Source organism: Hoplias malabaricus, chromosome 1 (genome assembly GCF_029633855.1).
Source record: "Hoplias malabaricus isolate fHopMal1 chromosome 1, fHopMal1.hap1, whole genome shotgun sequence".
NCBI classification, from domain to species: Eukaryota; Metazoa; Chordata; class Actinopteri; order Characiformes; family Erythrinidae; genus Hoplias; species Hoplias malabaricus.
Window position 1 is genome coordinate 23548484 of NC_089800.1, and position 23015 is coordinate 23571498.

Sequence of the window (23015 nt, forward strand, 5' to 3'; positions counted from 1 at the left end):
TCATTTGAGCATTGTGAGAAATTTTCATGGACTAAAGGAAATGCCCAAAAACAATATGATGAATAAAGAAATCTTTATATCAACTTACAGTTTGCTTTTTCCTAAAGTTAGCAAGTTAGCTCAAAACAATACACAGTTGTGTTTATACATAGCTCACTCTACTTCAGATGTTCTGTTTCACATACACAGCACAGGATCTTTGAAATATTTACCATAAAATACATGAAATAATCAATTACACAGCGTATATTTTACCATTACACGTAACAAACCAGGTCAATGTAAACACATAACAAGTAAACAATGTAGCACCATTGTGAAGAGGCTCCAGCTTTCTTTGAGCGAGTGAATGTGTGAATTCTGAGGTTAGAAACTTTTTTTCCTCTCCTCACATCGGGGCCCAGAGTATGGAGCGCGACAGCGACAGGTGTCAGGAGACACACACTTCCCCCCGTTCAAGCATGGTTTCTTACACACAGCTGTGGGGTGAGAAACATGGTGTCAGCTGTTAACATGCGCCGCTATGTCTGCTTTTCTTCTGACAGCAGATGTTTAGTTCTTCTAATGACCAGGGGCTTTCACATTTTATTGAACCAGAATATTGTTAACACTGAATCATCATTAAACAAACGTTATAACATTAAGTGTCAGCATTATTCGTAATTATTAACACTTCACTGTATTTAAAAGAACTAAAAATATGATTTAAATATGATTTTAAAAACATACTGCTCATTTGTCAGTCCACGTGTGAAAATTAAGCTGCAACCGTTAATTCTAACCTTAGCAGCATTTTGGCAGATGCTTATACACAGGGCAAATTCTTTTACAGAGGTAACAGTGCAGAGGCTCAGTACAGAGCAGTCAGGCACAGTAACTATAAGTGCCGGTATAAAATTTCTATCCAAAGTTAAAAAGAAAGTTGACAATGATAATAATTGGGGTGGGAGATTAAGGCTGTACATAATCACAGTTATTTTCAGACTTTTTTTTTTATATATATATATAATGTAAGAGCTGACCTTTGTGACAGGCTCCCCCTAGCCACCCCTCTGGGCAGTTGCAGATTCCTGGAGCCACACAGATGCCCCCGTTCCTGCAGCCCTGTGAACAAATTGCTGGAGAAACAAAAACCACATGCAGTTACCATCCATCTGGACACTTTCATTTGAGGCCATTCAGCAGAAACCATTCACCTCTAACTGTGGACAGTAAAAATTCCAAGAGGGAGCTATGGCTCAGTACTTTACAATTTTACTAATTACCACTGGAATGAAATTCCCTTAACATCTCACTAGTTTCTCTCAGACAACAGTGAGGTCATTCCATCTTTTGCTTAAGTCTCCTATGGCTCTGATATGTCACCGGAGGACAAAGAGTCCAGGAATTTTAGGTGCTGGACGCTATGTGATGATTTTTGAGAGTTGCTGAGATACTAACTGACATATCTTTATTTATCTAATGCTGTTTCCCCAAAGCAACTATATCAGAATCAGTATTAAGTCTCCAGAGCCATCATAGATCAGCAGTAGAGCAATACAGTAATTGTAGATGACTAAAAGTAGTTTGCCTGTATAAATAAACTGACATGGGTTTATGTTTGAAAGCCTGATTTACCTCTGAAGCTTCCAGTAAGTGCCTGTGCATGTGTGTGCATTTGTGACTGGACAGGATACATTAGCAGATAAATTCAACATACCTTCCTCACATCTGGAGCCTGTCCAGCTGGATGGACAATTGCACTTGGCCTCTCCATTCAAAGCAATACAATCCCCACCGTTCCAGCAGCCGCCATCACACACCACTGTAAAACACAGACGCTCCATTAACACAGCTATTCCCCCTCACCCTGCTCTCTCACTGGTCACCCCTCTCTTTTATATTCCTCGCTCCCTGCCCTCAGACATCAAAGGTTCAAAACTGTGTTTTAGAAATATCGGAATAACAAAAAAGGGACAGATTTACTGATCAAAATGCATACCTTTGTGACAGTATTTTCCCCCATATCCAGGAGGACATCTGCATTTTCCAGGTCGAAGGCATTCACCTCCGTTTTTACACTTGGGGTAGCAGTTTGCTGAAATGAATAAGAATTCCTGTTAAATGTAACAACTGCAACTGTTTACTACATCATTTAAAACACAGCAGATGTCCTTCACATTGAGTGAACATTTCATGATGAATGGACCAATACAAATGCTCCAAAATGACCTGCAATACAATCATTTTGATTCAATTTGACTTCCATTAAAGTTCTCCTGTAAAGTTACTATTTTGAAGATAGATGCTTTACTTTAGACACTGACAATTTGTTACTGTATTCTACCGTAGTGTGCAAAAGGTTGGGTGGCCCTTGTCACTACAGAGGACACATGTCTGGACATTTAAATGAATATTTCTGTATTTCTGAATATTTTCTGAATATTAAGCAGAGCTGGATTGTGCCATATTTAAGAAACACACTTCTGTTAAAAGCAGAGTCAAAAGCACAGTAACTGTTTATGTTCTCTACATACTGGAAAAACAAAGTATACTTGCGATGGGCACACACCCACACATGCAGTAGCTCAGGATCTGCTTTATTCTGCAAGCTTTGAATAATTTAATATAAGTAAGAAACAAATGGAAACTTCACCAAACTGGCAGGTCTCCCCCTCATATCCAGGAGAGCAGTAGCAGGTGTTGTTTCGGATGCATATCCCAGCGTGTTCACAGGGAGGATCACACAACGCTTTCAAGTCGAAGACGAAGGGCAGAGAGACCCCACGGGGCGCATCTGACCGGCCCCAGCACACACCAGCGAGCAGGGACACAGTGACCAGCAGGATCTGAGCCCGTAACAGGGTGGAAGAGTGGCCAAGCATGGTCAGGACTGGTCTCACATCCACACTCACACAAGCAACTGAGAAGGTTGTGTACTGGTCGCTGCTTATTCCACCCCATCCCAACACACCCCTACTGGACACAGGAGAAAAAACACAGAGCTACAGCTGTGAACATGTGAGCAAGGAGAAAGAGAATTAAAAAAACAAAAAACAAAACAAATAAACCAGGGTGTGATGGGAGTTTCCATCAAAAGCAACACATTTTTAAATCTAATTAAAGGTGATTGAGTGTGAAGTTTGTTTTCATTTCAATATCTTTAGCCTTCTACTAATAACCCATAGGCAATTTCATAACTAAATGTATACACTCTTAAACTTAATATTTCTGTAAAGGCTTCCACTTTTAATGCTCTTTTTTAATGTACATCTCTATGATTTTCAATCCACAAAAAACACAAGTGCTGTTTCCTCATGAAACTCACAGTCTCTGTAAGCTATCACATTACCAGATGTAAGGAAATGGTTTCTCCAGATGTGTGCCAAACAAATCCCCAAACCTAAGTAGAACTCAGTGTTTGAGGAGCGCTGACCTATTTCCTGCTCTCAGTCAAAGAACAAATTATCTGCAGACCAGTGTTTTTCAGTAATGGATTAAAGATCTGTGGAAAGTCAGTAATAATCAAATTCTAGTGTTGATATTGTTCCTTTAGAAAGTGTTCTGATAATATTCATAACTACTCTCCGGAAACCTCCGTGGTTGAATCTTTCTGTGGGTCACTGTTATTAAGGCTAGTTGTTTATGCCGGTTGATGTCAGTTGTCATGTATAGTCTTATGAATAATGACTAAACCACATTTGCAGCGGATGCAGATTGACTAAACATGACTTAATGCAATGTGATAGAATAAATACATATTTATATTTTATAGGATTCATAATGCTTATATGTGTTTGTGCTTTCGCCTCGGATGAAGCGGAACAACAACAAGCATCTCTCCAGAAGCTGGCAGAGGAATCGAGGAACTATAATGGCATTAACAGATGCGCATATTCATTTACTCGTGAGACCGGCAAAGCACTGCACAAGAGGATGTATATTGGCTATGTTCAAAGACAGGATTCCTCCAGAAATTTGAACACCGTTCCAAGCATTTACACAAACCCACACACACACGAATCCAATGTTAATGGATTCTGAAGGGCTATGTTCTGGTCTATGGCAACACTGGGATCTTTCTCAAAGATTGATTCCAACCTGTAGAACCAGCAGGACCCAGTTTTGGAGTTCAGATGCCCTCTGGTGTAAAATAAGAGCCAATTCTATCCCAATCCCTGTCCCATTCACACACAAACACACACACACACACACACACACACACATACACACACACACACACACAATGTTCAGTTATGTCTTATTTTTAAAGTCTGTGTTTAATGATTCATTAAGCTAATCAATGAATGAATCATTAAAACTATATTTACAGTGTTACTCATTAATAAATGTCAAACGTTAGGTTAAAAACTATTTCGTGGAACGTATACTGAATAACTTAGTCTACAGAGGGTTAAATTGCGAACTAGAACAATGGCGCCACCTGCTGATCAATTGTCATTATTGCATCACACGCCTGCATTCTAAATACACTGACCAGCCACAAGATTAAAACCTGTGACTGGTAAATGATTAACATTCATAAAAAATGCTTTAATTTCTTTTCAAAAATAAAGCCATGCTTTGAAGAGCGGAGCTACTTAACCAATGACAACATTATATTAGAATGTTTAATACACATATATACAGCTTGTTTAATTACATGTATTCTTTTGTTTTTTGGGAAGATACAGTGTTAAAATATAAACAGTGAATAACTATTGATCCCCATAGTTTTTTTTAATGCGAGTGTCAAGCTGGGTAAATGAGACACTTCTGTCCCATGTCTTATGTAAACTGATCATTCCGTTTGGAAGATGTGGGGAGCTCATCACAATTTAGATTCTGTGCTGAAGGGAAAAGACTATACTGCAAATTATCGTGGCGTGCACAAGGAGAAAACAAGAATCTCATACTGTTACCAATCTTTAACTCGTTACTTTATTGTAAACGACACAGACATGAGGAGTCAAATATTTAGATTCTATTTCCAAACAATGTGGATTTAAAAACAGATTACAATAAAACGTCTAAATACAATAAAACTACAACAAATAACACTCAAGCATTGACACATGAAAATTTAAAAAGACAAAAGGGTTTTAGACACTGATCACAGAAGATTTGTTCAAAAGACATTTATCTCACACAATTAAAGTCTTTTATTGCATATTTGTGGGTTGTGTTTTTTTAAGCCCTTAAAACAAGGCTTTTACAGTAAGGAGACATGTTAAAAATATATTCACATACAAATTATAAAATGCCTTAATGCTTCATTTAATTTTCCTGCTCTCTACTTCACAGCTCCAAAGCTGAAGCTTATGGGTGTGTGGCTGCAGTCCACAACTGTTATATGAAAGAAGAGTGTGCACATTCAACTAGACTACAAATACAGTGCAGGACACAAAATGAGTGTCTACACAATATTTATAAAAGCTCCCTTATTTCATCACTCTTACACTGTGTCGACATTTTCATATTCATCAGATAAACAGCCAAGAGGAAGAAAAGCAGCTTTTTGTGTCACCTTATGTGGCTCAGTGAAGAACTAGACATTTATTGCGATGCACACATTGAGGTTCATCTGGGAGTATTTTGAATTTTAATAAAAATATCCATATATTAGTGATGTAGTTTTAATTACTTTTTTCAACTTGGATATTAATATGTAGCTTGTTCCACAGAATCCACAGGACTTTTAATATTGCAATGACATTCATTCATTAATAGTCTGTAACTGCTTATCCAGTTCAGGGACCCGGTGGGTCCAGAGCCTACCCGGAATCACAGGGCGCAAGGTGGGAACACACCCTGGAGGGGGCGCCAGTTCTTCACAGAGTGACACCCACTCACACATTCACCAATCCACCTACCAACGTGTGTTTTTGGACAGTGGGAGGAAACCGGAGCACCCGAAGGAAACCCACGCAGACACAGGGAGAACACAACACACAGACAGAACTTGAACCCACAACCTCCAGGAACCTGGAGCTGTGTGACTGCAACATACCCACTGTGACATTACCTGGGTGTTTACCCCTTGGAGGCCCTCGAGACTGAAATATTGCAAGAGTAATAAAATAAGGGGGCTGTTTTGTTGTCTTATTTGGAGTCTATATTTTTCATGTGCAGGATTTTTCAAAACCAAGCTCTTTATTATATTAGTGGACTGCCATGTTAATTAAGTTATTTCTCTAATGCAACCCTGAACACTGCTCTGAGGAGCTGAAACACCCTTACATGCCCACACAGGGGTGCTCAAGAACGATTAGCAGATAGTTACGCACTGCATCCAAGGGTAAGTTCTCAGAGTGAAGAGGGTCACTGGATCACCAGCACGTGTCCGTTGGGGCTGGTGGTGTTTGTGCTGCAGTCCACATAAGTGTATCTCTCCTGAGAGATCTGCTCCGCATGCCCAAAGTATACTGTGGTCAGAGTGATCCTGAAAGAGCAGTCAGAGCACATGAGAATTTACTTACACTGAAAAATTGTCCTTCTTTTGTAAACTTGTCTGAAGAAACAGGGTTTTGTTTCAATTATTTGAACTTACTGAATTATGACACCAATATTGTGCACTTTTATGGAACTCATGGTGCAGAGGTCACTGAAAATGAAAAGCAAGTGTTAGCACAGCCACGGTGATACTTTACAATGATCAGCCATAACATTAAAACCACACAGATCTGAACTGCAGACAGGCCTGTCTAGCACACGCACTCTGTTTCCATGAAGTCACTCCCTGTTTGACCACTGTGAGTCTCAGTCCAGTCCTTGCGCTTGTTTACATTATTCCAGCTTCCAATACTTTGACTTCGAGACCGGACCTTTCTTGAAAACGTTCTAACATACCACAATGCCACTGGAATCCCGGTCATAAGCGTTGTTCACATCACCACAAACCAGTGGTTTTAATCTTGTGGCTGACCAATAGACTTCTTTTATAGACACAAGTTAGAATGAACGAACACTTACAAGACGTAGCTCAACTCATTGGTGATGACGGCAGGAACAGAGAAGTCAATCTGAATAGAAGCAAACAGAAATTCAGAACTGATATTAGCTGTTGGTGTCCAAACAACACTCTGGTGCCTGATTTCTGTGACACACTACAAGAAAAAGGGAGCGGAACTCAAAGGTCATTGGCGCAGTGAAAATAACAAACCAACTTTTACTCTTAAATACATGATTACATTATTATCACATTTATTATAATTACTATGATTATTATTTGGGAACCAAACCCTAAACTTTGTTTTAGAAGACAGTAGTGTTACTCACAATTCAACACCAATCAAACATTATTTTCAAAACCAAATCGCAAAACAATTATTTATTCCTTATATTTCTTAGAAGCTATGTCTGAAATGTCCTTATCCATTATGCCTTCCATTTCAGTGCACTCATTGTTAGGTCACCCACTGTAGACTCTATTGCTATCACAGTTTCATGTTTACAAAGTGCTGACAGGGTTGGTGACTCACTTTGAACAGGATCTAAAAAGCAGTTTTGAAAGGCCCTCCTAAATCTTATCTAGTGGCTAATGGGTAGTGTACAAAGGCTGTGGCTGTAGTCAGTGCAATCCACATCTATAACAAGCAAATGACTACACCTCCTAAAAAGACTTGGGGTTAATTTTATATACCATACCTCAGTGAGATAACATGACTATGAGGTCTGTCTGTATCCTAGGCTTGTGTCTCCTAATCTTCCTCTGTTTTCCTATAAGTCTCTGAGTGTAAAGCTAGTCTTAGTATGGCATTAACAGTGAGGTCAACAGAGTCACTGCCGCTAAGGTGTGGTACATATTAACACTAGTACTAGTTTAGTTGTTTTATTGTTTTGACACTTATCTTGATGTCAGGGCATTAACTGGGAATATTCTGTTAACCCATTCAAGACCAACAACTATAAATTTGGTGTGTTGTGTTTGGCCTAACATTTGGAAAATGATTGTACATAACACATTGTGAAGGATTATGCCTTTAAAATGTGTTTAATATGTGTAATGTTCATTCTTTTATTTACAATCAAATCTTGCTCATCCAAAGTTCACATGATAAAGTGACTTTCACTTTTTTATCCATATGTTTGTATGATTTATGAATAAATAAATAAATAAATAAATAAAATTATGCTGAAAACTATGTCGTTGCTAAAATTTGGTGATAAAAATACTGCAGCTTTACATCTAGTGCGTGACCTCTCCCATTCTGAAACATTAGATCAAAATTAGATATGAAAATTAATGATGAACTTTATTAAACCACATTGTACCAAAGAGTTCAGAATGTACCTGGTTCATATCAAGAGGTTTGATGGCTGTTACATTGCTTGTGAGTGATTTTCCAATGACAGTCGTATAGAACTGCATCTGCGCCGTTATGTTTGCCACTTGTATTGGGTAAAAGTTATTGTTAGTGATGTTGAGGGTATTCTAGAAAAAAAAAAAAAAGTGGAAAAACAGCTCAAAAATTCTTCATACTTTGAGATAGAAACGTGTTGCCTAAAGCATATTAGTTCTTTTCCCATCAATAATTTAAAATAGCCTAATTCATCAACATTTCCACAAACAATGACACAGCAAAAATGCAGGAACTTACAGTGATGTTGATATAGATAATTTGATTCTTTGTATCAAAAGTGACATAAGAAGACTTCACACCAATGTAGGAGACATCAATGGTGCGTGGGAACAGGAAGAATATCGCCAGGCCAGAAAGCAGGAGGCACAGCAGGACTGACACAAACACATACAGCTTTCTATAAAAACACAAGTCCTTTATTCAGTCTGTGAGACTTAACATAGTAACAGGAGAATAAAACAGCTGAATTACACTAAAAGGAAATTAAAAACACACGGCCCAGTTTTTCTTCCATGACATGAGAAGTGATGCATAAATGCAAGTGTCATATGCACATGTTTGCCTTAAGTACCTGGCATTTTGGTGACACTGTGTAGATACATGGGGATACATGAAGTCTTAGAGGAAGCTGCTCTAACATGCAAGTCATAACGCATAACTCTTTAGAGCAGCAGGTAGTGTCGCAGTCACACAGCTCCAGGTGCCTGGAGGTTGTGGGTTCGATTCCCGCTCCCGGTGACTGTCTGTGAGGAGTTGGTCTGTTCTCCCCGTGTCCGCGTGGGTTTCCTCCGGGTGCTCCGGTTTCCTCCCACAGTCCAAAAACACACGTTGCAGGTGGATTGGTGACTCGAAAGTGTCCGTAGGTGTGAGTGTGTGAGTGAATGTGTGTGTGTCTGTGTTGCCCTGTGAAGGACTGGCGTCCCCTCCAGGGTGTATTCCCGCCTTGCGCCTGATGATTCCAGGTAGGCTCTGGACCCCCCGCGACCCTAAATTGGATAAGCGGTTACAGATAATGGATGGATGTATAGAAGGTATAATGGTATAAAATGAAGGGCAGCTTCAGAAAACATTATGGTATAGCTCCAGTCATAAATGAACAAAATGTACCTTGACATATTAAATTCATATTTAAAATTTCCCGCAAAATCACAAGGAGCAAAGTGTCCTTGTGAAACTTACGTTCGTCTAGGCCTCAGTCTTTGGTCGCTGTAAGGTATCAAAGCAACAAGTTGGTTTTCTTGCTCTAGGCAGGAAAATAAAACAAAAGTCATCTTTATAGTACATAATCACTGTCATTTTGCCATTTAAAACTTAACAGAACACTCATAGGGCACCGTACAAGAATCCTAATGATATTAACATATTATTGACATTCTCTCTGCAACTTTTAATGAATGGTTTATGTGACTCTTATCCAGAGTAATCTAGTCCAAATACTATTACAGTTTTTGCCTGGTGTGATTACCATTTAAGGAATCAAACCATATTTTTCAGTGTAGAAGTGCAGGCATTTTTTTAATCACACTACAAATATTAGGATACATGGAATTTAATATTGTATTTGCATTTTATGAGCCGTGAGGAGCTTGTTACAACAAAGACTAGTTCACGTGTAACTCTACAGGAAATGAGTGCCTGTTCTAGATGTACTTTTACCTCTTGGTATTCGTCCTGTGCCTTGGCAAGTGGGACAAGTGATACTGTCCCTGCCTGTGAACTCAACGTAAGGGAACTGAGAAATATCATTCTGGTCCTCTTCTGCATCAGAGTCAACTTCCTTCTGCTTTAGATCTTCTTGGCTTTCGTGTTTGTGTTTTGGTAAAGTGAATAATGACTTCCCCATGTCTGGAACTATAACCGAAGATAAATTAAGTTAAACAGTGAATTTGACCATTGATATTCTTCAAGCATTGTATGAAAAAGTCTCAATTATGTAAGTCGCAAAGGTAATAAAGAACACATTTTACTCAATGCTTTAAATATTTCACAACAGAAAATACATTTTCACGTAGATTGAAAGTATAACTTCTGTTTAGTTGGAAACTATTGCCTTGTTCCAGTACTTTTACACTTATTAGAATTGACCCTGAGTGTAGATGTTGGGACGTCACATGATTCTGTACACTACTTAGGGATACTCGTTAGTGCATATGCCCGAACATTGTAACGCAACCCCATATTATAAAAAATTCTGCTCATAAGGAGAGTACTGTCATTTCTCGCTTTAACACTGTCCACTATGACTAATGGTATATGTATGTAAATAAACCCAGAGAACTACCGTTAATGAAGCTTCAAAATAAGAGTCCTAAAATACATATTATATAATGGCCGGCCTGATGCGCTCAACAAAACACGGTGCACATTTCACAATATAAACAACCCCGTTTTGATCTTCTTATGATCATTTGAGGAAATCGCCGTTAATTATAATTAAAAGGAACGATCAGCACAGTGCTGTCTTCTTTTTTTGTTGTTTTACGGGTTCAACTAGGTGCCTTGAGTGTTCATTCTGAGTAACCATGCAATGAGGATGGACACATAAATAAACTTATCGCATACAAACGGGGAAATGAACAGAAACATTCAGATCAATTCTTACCTTTCGCTGTAAATGTTATCTATTGTTGTACAATTTACACCAACACAAGACGCACTTCCCCCTTGAGTTCAGAAGGCCCCGCCCCTGCTCTCCTCCTATTGGCTGCTGAGGGACGTCACCTTATTTCTGAGCGGCCATAACATTAAAACGACCCCATGTTTATACTCATTGTCAATTTTAACAGCGCCGCATACCATACAGGTGCACCTTGTAGTTTTACAATTACTATTACAATCTGTTGCTCTGCATACTCCTCACTGTTCAGGACTCCCACAGGACCACCACAAAGCTGGTATCATTTGGTTGGTGGATTATTGTCAGGGCTGCAGTGACACTCATGTGGTGGTGATGTGTTAGCATGCATTGTTACAAGTGGATCAGATACAGCAGTGCTACTGGAGTTTTTAACCCTTTGTCACAGCTGGATTGTAAATAGTCCACTAATCAAAAATATTCAGCCAACAGTGTCCTGTGTGCACTGTCCTGAGACCGCGGATGCAGGACTTTTTATACAGACCAACACAAACTGTGCAGATTAACTACTGTCTTTGATTTTACCAGTGTATTGTACTGGTATCCATTCATACCAGCACAATACACTTAAACACCACTATGTCATTGCAGAGCTGAGAATGATGACCCAAATTGTATCTGCTCTGTGGTGGTCCTGACCATTTAAGAGTAGAGTGAATTTACAAGGAGTTTCAACCTGGACTGTTTCTCAATTCATTTGCAATACATGACAGCAAAGAGCAGAGACTGTGTTGAAGATAAACAGCTTGTTAAAATCCAGTGGGAGAACATATCATATGACAGTAAAATCACATTAATATCATAATACCATATATGCTCTTAAGGGTTACTAGTATCTGTCATTCTGTAAGCATCTCAACACTTCTGGAAACCACTGGTAATCCGGTTAAATCCTTTGCTAATTGTTTTTTCAGCCATAGGACTAACAATGACAAACCATGATGATGTACATTACAACATGATTTCCTTATCATCTAAATTTGGAATATATTTGTAATATATTGTCATTTAATTAGAGAACATTTGAATATAAGTAAAGGATGGTTTACTAAGCACAAATGTCCTTGCCTACATTCATCTAACCTTGCTGTTAGGACTGTGTTATCACAGATCTTTGGGCGAAATGTAAACAAACCCTGCACCAAGCCATGGACTTAAGAGCATTTATAGTTCCAGGTGTGTTTACAAACAAGATGCTTTATAATGTCCAAAATTGAAGTTGGAGGCAACAATGCTGGGTTGGTACTCCAACATTCTCCAACATGTAACAGCTATGAACTGACAAGCTTATATCTTGCTTTTATCGTTTGGTTCTAAATGTTGATTTAAATGCTTTAAATATTATCTTTAAATATTAAGGGAATGCTTGTTGTCTTGTTAAATAGTAGCTGTTTATGTTTTAAACTTGAGTAATATTTTTGCATGGTTATGTATGCATTTCTATTTACACACTTAATATACGCATTGCCATTATGTCACAAATTGCTTGAAACCCACCCCATCTCCTCCCAGCTACAGCCCACAACCCAGTTTTCCTCCCAGAGCAGGTGTAGTCTGTCTCTGCTGCCATCCTGCCACAAATGTCCTCTTAATAAATAAATAAAATTAAAGAAATAGGACAATAGTATAGCTCCGTCTATTTTAGAGATATCTGTGTTATTTTCCACCTGTTGTACTCTCAGAAATCATTAACCTTCTCAGTTGTGTACAGGAACAAACCATTTTCATTTTTCTCCAGGAATGCTGGGCGTAGGATTGTAACTAAAGCGAACGTAAAAGTCCCCATAAATATATTGAAACAAGAAGAAGTTAATGAAAGCACGTTGTGTTAGTTATTTTCAGAGCAGCATTTTAATAACGCTATCTTGTAATTTACAGATACATGTGAACTGTTGTCTGATAAGCCCCTGTCGTATGAGGTGGGCTCTTCCTGTTTCACCTGCAAAGTTTCGGGTTGCAGTGCCATAAGTACACAATACCACACACAAAATGGAGGATTTACCTGTGTACGGGTAAAAGTGGAGTGAAAACTGCGGAGACGTCTTTCCAAATGATTCGGGGACTCACTTATTTGGGCTTTTGTTTATAACGTGCGATTTTTAGTGTATTCTATTATTGAAGAACACCTTGTTCAAAATGCGCAACTTTTTAATCCTCACCCTCCTCTTCTTGGGAACAGGTAGGGGCGTTTTTCCAGTCTTCATGTTATCACTTGTTTGGAATTTATTTCTCACGGTGTGATTTCGTGTGTGTTTTTGCTTAAATGTGCTACAACACACTAGGCTTTATGAATGGTGTCTATTATATGGTCTGTGGTGTATGATACTATGAACTTGACCGTTTTCTTGATTTATTGGTTTGAAGGCTATGTTTACAAAGACTTTAAAGTAGAACAGACATTTATTTTTCATTCTGTGTTCTGATTCATTGATTCTATTAAGAAACTAACGTTTCACTGGACTTTCAAAATATGATTAAAATCATATTTGTATTTCCTTCTTTTACACACATGGGATAAATAAGCGCATACTGGATTGTAGTAGATTGAGGAGGTGCTTATAACATGTCTCAACAGCACAGTTTCCACAAGACTGAGTCATGTGTTTTGCAGTCAGATCAGTTTCGGTTAGAAAGGCTGAAACCTGAATAATCATATTGCTAATTATTGGGGTTATTTATACTTGTTGCTAGAAGCTATAGTGTAATATAATAGTTCTTAAAATGTTTTTGCTTCAGTGAAGGTCTCGTATTTCAAAAACTGCTTTGCCAGTTCAGAAGAAACCCCCCACACACTTCACTGTATCCATTCAAAAATGATATCTTGCCCGAAAGAAATGCCTCTCTTGTTCATTTCAAAACACACAATGTGCCCCTTAATGTGGCAGAATACCCCTGGAGGAACTTGTTAATAATTTCATATTGTTCCTATTACTCAGAAAAGAAAATTATACACTTGCTTTTAGATATTTTACAATATATTCACATCATAACACAAATTTTTGCCTTGATAACATTTCTACATCATCTCGAAGATACCTGATTGACCCTCAGAAATGAGACTGAGACTGAGACTGACATGCTCATTGATAAAAGTAGAAAACCCTCAGAAGTCATGTTTCCTGTTGGCATAGAAATAACATTGTAGCTGAAGATGTAGAGCCACTATGATGAATGATCATTGACAGAAGGAAACAATGTTTCTCAGCATCATCAGTGTTTATTAGGTATTATTCTAGAAAAGATTACACTAGAAAATAATAAAAAAAATATTTAAACTATTCAGTGCATTGTTAAAGGTTTTTAAACGCTTTTTTATACCTCACATGTAGTTAATAAAAACGATACTTCATTTTTACATGTACTGGAGAATCTGCTTTGTTCAAAAATTCTCTCAATTTTAATTGAGACAAATCATTAAAAAAACTATTTTTTAAAAAATGTCAGCAGATATTAAAAAAAATATCAATTTGAATATATATCATGTACTCCAGAGAAGCAGCTTGGGAAATGATGGGCATACATTTTGCATTTGTTACCCCAACCTTACAAATGTAAATGCTGTATTTCTCTATAAGGCCATTCCACATATGTTTCATCCCAGTTTATTCAAATTCGACATCTTAGGAATGTTTTACACATTGTTATCTGAATGGAAAATATTGGCTTTGGCCTACAGTTCCTGTATTAATGGATCCATAGTTATAATAATAATTTATAAGAGCTTTGCTCTGCTATGCCCTGCTTTGTTTGATTGTGTTTATTCAGCATGTTCCAATTCATGCAGTGGTGTGATATCACTTCTCATTGTTTGTGTAATGACTGTGGTAGGCAGACATTGTGTTCTTTTTGAGTAATCAGATTGTGTTTTGGGGAGTTAAATTCCTAAATGCTTAATGTCATGATTGCTGTATTGGATGTTATCAGATCAACTCCATTCAGTTGCTCAGTGCGATGAAACTAAACATAATGGTAGCAATTACACAATGCTTTGCAGTATGTTTATGTCAAAGTTTGGCAAGCACTGACAGCAAATTTCAAAAGTATTGCACTGAGGATGTAGCTGAAATAAAGTTATTCTTAGAGGATCTAAAAACGCTATTACATATTCATGTTTTTCAAACCCTCTTGTGGTCTTTAGTTATTTATCCTAATGAGTTTTTTTTTTTTTTTTTTTTTTTTTTTTTTTTTTTTTTTTTTTTAATAAATATATATATATTTAGCTGTTGGCTGTATCTGATCTCCTTTTCCTACAGACTTCACAGAGGGCGTGGTTGTTTCTTGTCCAGTAAAGCGCTATGTGGTCATCCTGTTTCAGCCTGTGACTCTACAGTGTCAGTACTCCACCTCAGCCACAGAGCCCCCTTTGGTCACCTGGAGGTACAAGTCATTCTGCAGAGATCCAATCCAAGCTGCACTCAACCCTGGAAGTGCAGAAAATGCTTTGTCCCAAACCAACCCCAACTATAACCCCAACATTGAATGTTCAGACAGTAGCAGAACTGTACGCATTGTGGCTTCTAAAAGGACTACTGTCACACTAGGAGATCAATACCAGGGCCGGAAAATCACCATAAACAACAGTAAGTGATTTATTTGTAACAGTGTCAAATTTTAACTGTGGGGGGTACTTGGGTTAAACTCTTATATATTTAAATGTAGTGTAATATAAAAGTAATTTTTAATGTGATGTCATTTTTCATATTACTTGGTTTACACCAGGATGTTTATTTAAATACAATTTTAAATTTAAGGTTGTAAGTCCTTCTACACTATGTATCTTTCTCTCAGATGCCGACCTCAGTTTTGGACAGACTGCGTGGGGTGACAGCGGTGTGTATGTCTGCAGTGTTGCATCATCAATGGACCTTACAGGAAATGGCGAGGATTACACTGAGCTCATTGTATTGGGTATGATTTATGAATTGTGTTTTTCACCTAACACACACTTAAACCCTCACGTCAGACCAGCGTTGTTTTGTTACCAAATCATCTTTCTGCCTCTGCACTCTTCTGTGTTTCCTTTCGTGACTGTTGCAAGGTTGGGTTTTTTGTTTGTTTGTTTGTTTGTTTTTTTTGTTTTTTTTTTAATAAAGTTATGGTGGATATGAGAGTGTGAAGTGCTGTGTAGAGCATTTCTTTTGTTTTGTGATTACTAACTGGCCAGTGTTGTTACTATTTGAGCAGCCATCTCTTGTCAGTTTATGAACATAGATGTTTCTTAAGAGGAAAGAACATTTCTGCTTGGTTAGACGCAGCAGAGCTTTTTTTTTATTCCTCAATAATTATGGCTTTGTCCTTCTTTCACAGAGCGAAAGTCAAATACTACAGACCTGCTGCCTGGCATTGACTTACTGATCATGGAAGGTACACTAAGTGCACCTCTGTAGTTGTAGAAGGCCACTTGAATCATGGACCTTTACCTGATCTGAATAATTTACAAGGGAGGCTACTGTTAAATGGATAAACTTAACTGAAGGTTACGGGGTGTCTCTGAAAGATCAGTTATGTCATAGTTTCTGAACATGCAAGCACCAATATTGGCAAAGGGCTTTAATGAATCAGACATACAGAATCACTAATGGGCTGCAGATCTCAATCACCAGTGAATAGCTCTGCAGGATGCTGTGGAAGGTGCTTCATATCAGGGATGGTGACAATAGTTGTTCTGGAATCAGTTGTTTGTTTGTTTTTTTGTTTTTGTTTTTTTTTTGGTCCCCTGTGTGAATAAAATACTTGCTGTGGTTTTGGTTCAACTCGGCTGATGATGTTTTAAAGCCAACCTGTCTGGCTGGTTGCACAGCCTCTGTCTGTGTGGGTGGGTGGTTGGTTGTTTGTTTGTTTAAACATTTTTTATGTATCTTTTCTTCTGTATTTTTTTTTCCCCTGGGTTCTGTTAAAATACTGTAAAATGGTGTGTTATGTTCGTTGCATTACTCACACAGACATGAAAGCAGTAATGTGCTGGTCATGTAAACAGTATGCATAGCACATACACATTTTTCTGTCTCTATTTTTCATAAAATCAACACATTTTTCAGAATTTCACATGATTTTTCCTATTTTACACATTAAATATTTCACTTTCAAACCCCACAAAGTTCTTCACAAATATGAAAATCTTTCTGAAAAATTGTTGACGCTTTACGTCCATTTTCTGTCAAGCACTATCTGATGTGGTTGATGAAAGATTCATTTGATAGCTTTATATGACCTTTTCTTTAATCTTGTCTGTGCTTGTGTCTCTCAGACTGGTTGTTGGTAGTGCTGGTGGTGTTCGGCTTCTTTTTGCTGCTGCTCTTTATTGGCATCTGTTGGTGTCAGTGTTGTCCCCACACTTGTTGCTGTTTTGTGAGTTGCCCCTGCTGTCCAGATCGCTGCTGCTGTCCACGGGCACGTAAGTACTCCCACTCACTCGTTCACTAATATGCTGCTTTTCAGTAATATTGTGATCTTATTTTTGTATATTTATTTGATAATTAACAGTATGTGCTTTAGGTATGGGTGGTATCCACATTTTTCACACCAAAATATTAACGGGGTATACCGTGGGTGTGGGGTATGCACTGTTGGGCTGCGCTGAGCCTTATATCTTTGAGCACAAATTAGAGTGAAGGGTTTTCTGAGCTGTGCAGTTCAGCTCTGCACTGTCCAACAGTTCACACAGACACACGTGTTGACAAGTTTCTGAGAGCAAATTTCAGAAACTGGTGCTAGAGTAACTGAGAAGTTAAAAAATAAGGTTCTACACAGTTTTAAACATAGCTAGCCTTCTAACAGGCCCTTGTTTTTCAGCACACCACAGTTCAGATATGTTTTCACAGGTTTTTTGGAAAACAAGTCGAGTGAAGTGTCTTGTGAATAATTGGTCTCTTTTTAACTTCCTTCCTCTCCCTTTAAATCTGAACTCGGCACTAAACTCAGAACGGCAGTGGGTTATTGGGCTTGTGTGACGTCACCAGACAGTGAGCTCCCACAGCACCCCCTACCTGTGCCTTTTCTTAAATGCACATGAAAAAACTCTTTTGGCCTTGTACTTAAAAATTGGTCAGACATGGAGAAAGGACATTTGAAACAATGCACACTTCATTATTTTGAAACACTGTCCTCATTTTGAAATACCATCCACATTTTTAAATGCCATGGTGTATTACCATCGTACCACTCAACCCTAATGCGCTTATTGATCAGAATTTTTGTCTGCTTCTTTAGAAACTAGAGCAGTACCTTCAACCATTAGGCTACACTGTTATTTTGTGAATGAAACCATGGTAGTACACAACATGTTTTAATCCACTATGCAGATCTGTCTTCTCGGTGCTCATCTCATTTAATTTTTCTTTCAATCAAAGTCTATGAAGCTGGTAAAGCTGTGAAATCGGGTGTCCCCAGTCAGTATGCAGCAAGCCTCTTTGCCCCCAGCGTGTATGGGCAGCCAGTGTATGCTGTGGGTTCACAAGCTCCTCCCATCCCAATGCTACCTGTGACACAGGGCATCCCTAACTTGCCTTCTAATGGTTATGGCAGGGATGTTGATACTGCCAGTTCAGGTGAGAACCCATTATTATATGCAGTATTTTATTTATTAAAAGATCTTTAGGTATTGTATTTTTAAAAGTATAGTGGCTGGTTAGTGCTCCTCAAACAAAACAAAACGAAACTTACACTCCTTTTAGATTGGATTTGTTTAGTAGGGGGATGTCTGTAATAGCCCCCTCCAGGGTGTGTTTCCACCTTGCGCCCAGTGATTCTGGGTAGGCTCCAGCCCCACCGCATGAAATGGATAAGTGGACAATGAATGAATGTCTATAATAACTTTTACTTGCTTCTTCTGGGATACAACATTTGCATTCGAACAGCAGTGAAAAACTAGAGGACAAGCAAGTTTCTAGTACAGAATTATCTTTTATTTATTTATTTTTTTTTTTTTTTTTTTGCCAAAGCCAGACTGTAGAGAAGGTTGATTAAAATGTGCATCTTACACCAATTAACTGGTTCTGTTTTTAAAAATCTTCCATTTTTGTACTGTTTTGCAGCTGGAGAAAGATATTCTCAATTATCAATTGAAATGCACAGCCTGAGGCTAAATACAGTACACCCCAGTACACAGAGTTCCATTTTTATGCAACTTGAGGTGATACCAAAGATTTGTATTAAACAAGAATTAAAATTATCAGAGCAAAACAGTAGGTAATTGAGCCTGTTATTTTCTCAGAAGGACATCATGGAAAAACACATGGTCAATTCTGATGGAAAAATAAAATTACAGAGGACCCCTGTAAAAGAGAATTACGCCAAGACTTATGGATTGTCTTTTATAGAGCATTAACAACGAAATCATGCTATTAAAACATGTTTCATCGTAAGTTAGATATGTTGGAATTGTCTCATTAATTATTCATTTTTCCTACTGTAGTTGGACATGGATCCCAAGTGCCTTTACTGCATGACTACAATGGAGGTGCAAGTCAGAGTAAGTGAAGAAAGATTCTTTTTCCTTGTAGTTAAATCATGTATAATTGAGCCAAGCGATTAACTGCAAAACAAAGCATGTGATCTGCCAAAAGGAAACTAATCAAACCACTTTTGAGTATCTTCACAATCAGTTTATTATTATTGCATGTACACTGTATATAAACTAGTTTTTGTTTCTTGTGTTTTAGCCCGCAGTGGTTATCGCATCCAGGCAAATCAAGATGGAAACCCCACTCGAGTGATGTACTATATGGAGCGAGAATTGGCCAACCTGGACCCCAGTCGCCCGGCAGATGCAGCAGGCAAATTCAATCGTCGTGAGTGTTCTTGGGCTGGGGTCTGTCCTGTACTTGGTTTGGGGTCTCATGGTTATTTAAATGATTTAAATGAATGGTTATGGCGAATGATCTTGGAGTTACTTCATTAAAGAGAAGGTTCAGCAAATTATTAATTTCACACATTTTTTACTCTCATTTGGACACCCAAGACATGTGTGGTGGCCAGGCTGAACCTCTTCTTTAAGATTACTAGATTCCCTTTTTCAAACAACCCTCATTCTTTTTACTTACTGAAACCTATACTTCCACTCTTACTCATTAACTCATTCTCTCTCTCTCTCTCTCTCTCTCTCTCTCTCGCTTCTTGCTCTCATTCACTCCAGCAGTTGATAGCCTAAGTGAGATCAGCTCCTTGCATGATAGTGGTGACCCTCGTAATCGAGGTCGTCCCAGGCCTCCTCAGCTGGCTACAGTCTATGATGATGAAAACATGAGCACCATCAGCAGCGTGTCCCAGAACATTCACCGAGATGATCCCAGGAGACCAGGGTTCGGGGGACCTGGTGGCAACCGTGGCCGTGCTCGTTCCATGGATAACCTTGATGATATTGGGCGCCGTTACCGAGATGACGATTATCCTCCTAGAGACAGAGGTGGCAGGAGAGGGTAAGTAGAATAGGATCCAGAGGTCACTATAGTAACTCTTGCCTGTGAAAGGTATTATTGAACTCACAGCTTTTCTTGTGAGTTATTACGTTTAAACTAAGATTTTATGAACAATAAATTTGAATAAACTCATAGATCAATTGATGTAAGGTGCATGGACAAATTATGTTTTCTTTCTTTGAAATGAGTTTGATGAAATTTTACTTCCAAGTTGCGAAGCATACAATTAATTCCCTGTGTAATGGACAAAACAGCTTTGTGATTTCATAAAAACCAACACACAAATACAGATGAACCTAAACTTTAAAACCACTCACAGAAAAACAAACAAACAAAAAAAAACAAATAACGTTGTGTATCTCATAACCATTGTGCATATCTAGGCTTGGCAAACATTAGACTACAAGCAAACATTAGGTTTTAACTTTTGTAGTTGGATGGATACTGGAGAAATGGTCAGGCATGAAGACGTGTGTGTGTGTACGTGTGAAATTTGACTGACTTTAACATTTACATTAACTGGCTCTAAGCAGTTTGTTGTTGTAATGATTTTTAATTATTTTATTGTTGGTTTTATGTTGCAGTTCAGATGATGAATGGAGCAGCAGTGCTCGTGGATACGATCGGGATGTGGAAGATCGACGCCGGCGTGACTACTCTCCAGATAATCATCGCTACGCTGACTCCAGGGGCGCAGGCTTTCAGGGCCGTCGCAGCCGCAGTCGTGACGACCTGATGGATCTAGAACGTGACCGGGGTCGCGGAGGACGGGATGCCTATGATGACAGCTTCCTGAGGGAGGCAATGGAGAAGAAGAAACTGGGGGAGCAGCAGAGGGCCCGGAGCCGTGAGCGTCTGGGCAGCGACAGCGACCGCTCTGACCGCTACAGGGGGGCACATGGAGGGCCACCTCCTTTACCCCTGAGCCGACCTGCGGGAAATCCTGATCACCGTGGCAACAACAGCGGGTTTCCTCCTCCTCCTCCCTACGCGGAGGACACAGACAGTGTAGCATCCTCCAAAAAGAGCAACTTGCGCAAGGTGAGAAGTTAATGCAGATAAAGCATTCATTATTTATTTTTTTTTTTATGCTGTAGTAATATTCCAGTCATATTCATAGTCACTCTATATTCAAGTAGTGGGATTGTATATTTTATACCAAGACACAATGCATGTATAACTGAGGTAAAAATCTCTCTTCCACAGAATGGAGCTGTGAGTCGTGAGAGTCTGGTGGTGTGAAACATAAGATCAGTGAGTTTTCTTAAGAAGTCACTCATCTAATGCCATGATACATTTGTGAATATGTATTTTTCAGTCTTTTACATGTTTGATGTTGATTTTATGGGTATATTTGTGTATGCAGAGACAACATGACTCTGTGAGGGGGGGGGTGCAGGTTTACTGCATTTTTAGTGTTTTAAACTTTTTATGTAATTGATGTTTAACAGTTTTTTTACTAAAATTTCAAATTTCCGTTTTCATATGTGTATTATTCAGTTAAAAAAAAGTTATGAAAATTGAGTTTTGTATCCTATCACACTTTTCTCTTTTAACACTGAAGAGTTGACAGATGACTGTGGATTAATAATCATCATGAAACTTTATGCCTCTGGTTTGTTTTTTAAGCTAAAAAGTGTAGTGAACAAATGTTTCAGACAAAACCTTTCAGATTTACTGTTTTAGGTAATTGTTGTCCTTGCTCAGTTTACCACCGTAATGGAAAAGTACCTGTGTGGTATATTGCCAAAGTCTAAATTGTCTTTGATACAGTTGCCTATCTATTGTATGTTCATTTTAGAAATGTCATCAAACATGTATTAAGTTTGTGTTTCCCCCCTATTGTCTGGTTTGTAACTCAATGAACTTTTTTATACATAGATGTTCACTAATTTGTTATGATTGTTTATTTTTATAGCAATAATGTGTTCACTAAAATGTTAATAGTATAAAAATCTCTTTACAAATACATCTATATAATGTGAGTATTAAAAGGAATGTAAAATGTGTATTGTAATAAAAGGCTTATGTGGCCACTAGGTGGCAATATTTTCTCCCTTTCTTTTTTAATTAATTTCAGATTCATAGTGTAAGTCATTGGATTTCATATACGTGCGCAGTTCCTTTTGAGCCAATACCAGTATTATTTATCTACAAACAGGCTTAAAATTCAAAGAAAAATATGAATGAAGTCTGTTTGTTTTTGAGTATGGCATCAAACTTCATTATGACCAGTGACACACTAAAAAAAGATACTGCTAAACGTAATTAGTGATAGTCTATATTCCTATATTTCTCTTGCCCAAGCTTTTCCTTTCCAGAATATCAATATCTGATATTGATGTCTGCCAACTTCATACACAAAGGCTTTCCTTGCAACTAGGAATTATTTTAGTTGCCAGCTGTGGAACTACAGATGGTCAGTGCATCTGTTATATCTTAAGGTATGAGCCTGTTTATGATTTAGCATGCTAGCCTTTTTTAGCTTAGATGTCCCAACGAAAATGTATTTATCACCCACCCTGAAACTAGAGCTGAAACTCCTGGATTTGTCTCTAGATGCCTCCTCTGGAACACTTTGACTTTTTGTTTGCCAAGATAACCGCAGAAATGCGCACACAG

At 38.3% G+C, this 23015-nt stretch overlaps 3 protein-coding genes across 9 annotated transcripts; 1 reads left to right on the forward strand and 2 right to left on the reverse strand.

Moving 5' to 3' along the window:
- Positions 1-105: 105 nt before the first annotated feature.
- On the reverse strand, positions 106-2864 carry seraf (Schwann cell-specific EGF-like repeat autocrine factor). The gene is made up of 5 exons (XM_066675394.1): positions 2636-2864; positions 1982-2077; positions 1700-1804; positions 1023-1118; positions 106-479 (listed from the first exon to the last, which is right to left on the reverse strand). Exons 1-5 carry the CDS (start codon positions 2862-2864, stop codon positions 367-369), a joined length of 639 nt encoding a protein of 212 aa, XP_066531491.1. The 3' UTR covers positions 106-366.
- Positions 2865-4920: 2056 nt separating this feature from the next.
- tmem106ba (transmembrane protein 106Ba) lies at positions 4921-11069 on the reverse strand. Its single transcript, XM_066677265.1, has 8 exons — positions 10945-11069; positions 9999-10193; positions 9522-9585; positions 8580-8739; positions 8273-8413; positions 6952-7001; positions 6530-6583; positions 4921-6421 (listed from the first exon to the last, which is right to left on the reverse strand). Exons 2-8 carry the CDS (start codon positions 10183-10185, stop codon positions 6301-6303), a joined length of 777 nt encoding a protein of 258 aa, XP_066533362.1. The 5' UTR covers positions 10186-10193; positions 10945-11069; the 3' UTR covers positions 4921-6300.
- A 1891-nt stretch (positions 11070-12960) lies between these two features.
- lsr (lipolysis stimulated lipoprotein receptor) lies at positions 12961-22412 on the forward strand. Of its 7 annotated transcripts, none has more exons than XM_066659303.1 (11): positions 12961-13156; positions 15231-15557; positions 15766-15885; positions 16285-16341; positions 17225-17371; positions 18327-18524; positions 19391-19447; positions 19638-19766; positions 20111-20393; positions 20978-21434; positions 21600-22412. In XM_066659303.1, exons 1-11 carry the CDS (start codon positions 13114-13116, stop codon positions 21633-21635), a joined length of 1854 nt encoding a protein of 617 aa, XP_066515400.1. In that variant the 5' UTR covers positions 12961-13113; the 3' UTR covers positions 21636-22412. The 7 variants fall into 7 exon arrangements, with proteins under 7 accessions (XP_066515400.1, XP_066515414.1, XP_066515445.1 ...); XM_066659317.1 differs by having other exon boundaries at positions 20114-20393; XM_066659348.1 differs by having other exon boundaries at positions 19638-19751.
- Positions 22413-23015: the final 603 nt, after the last annotated feature.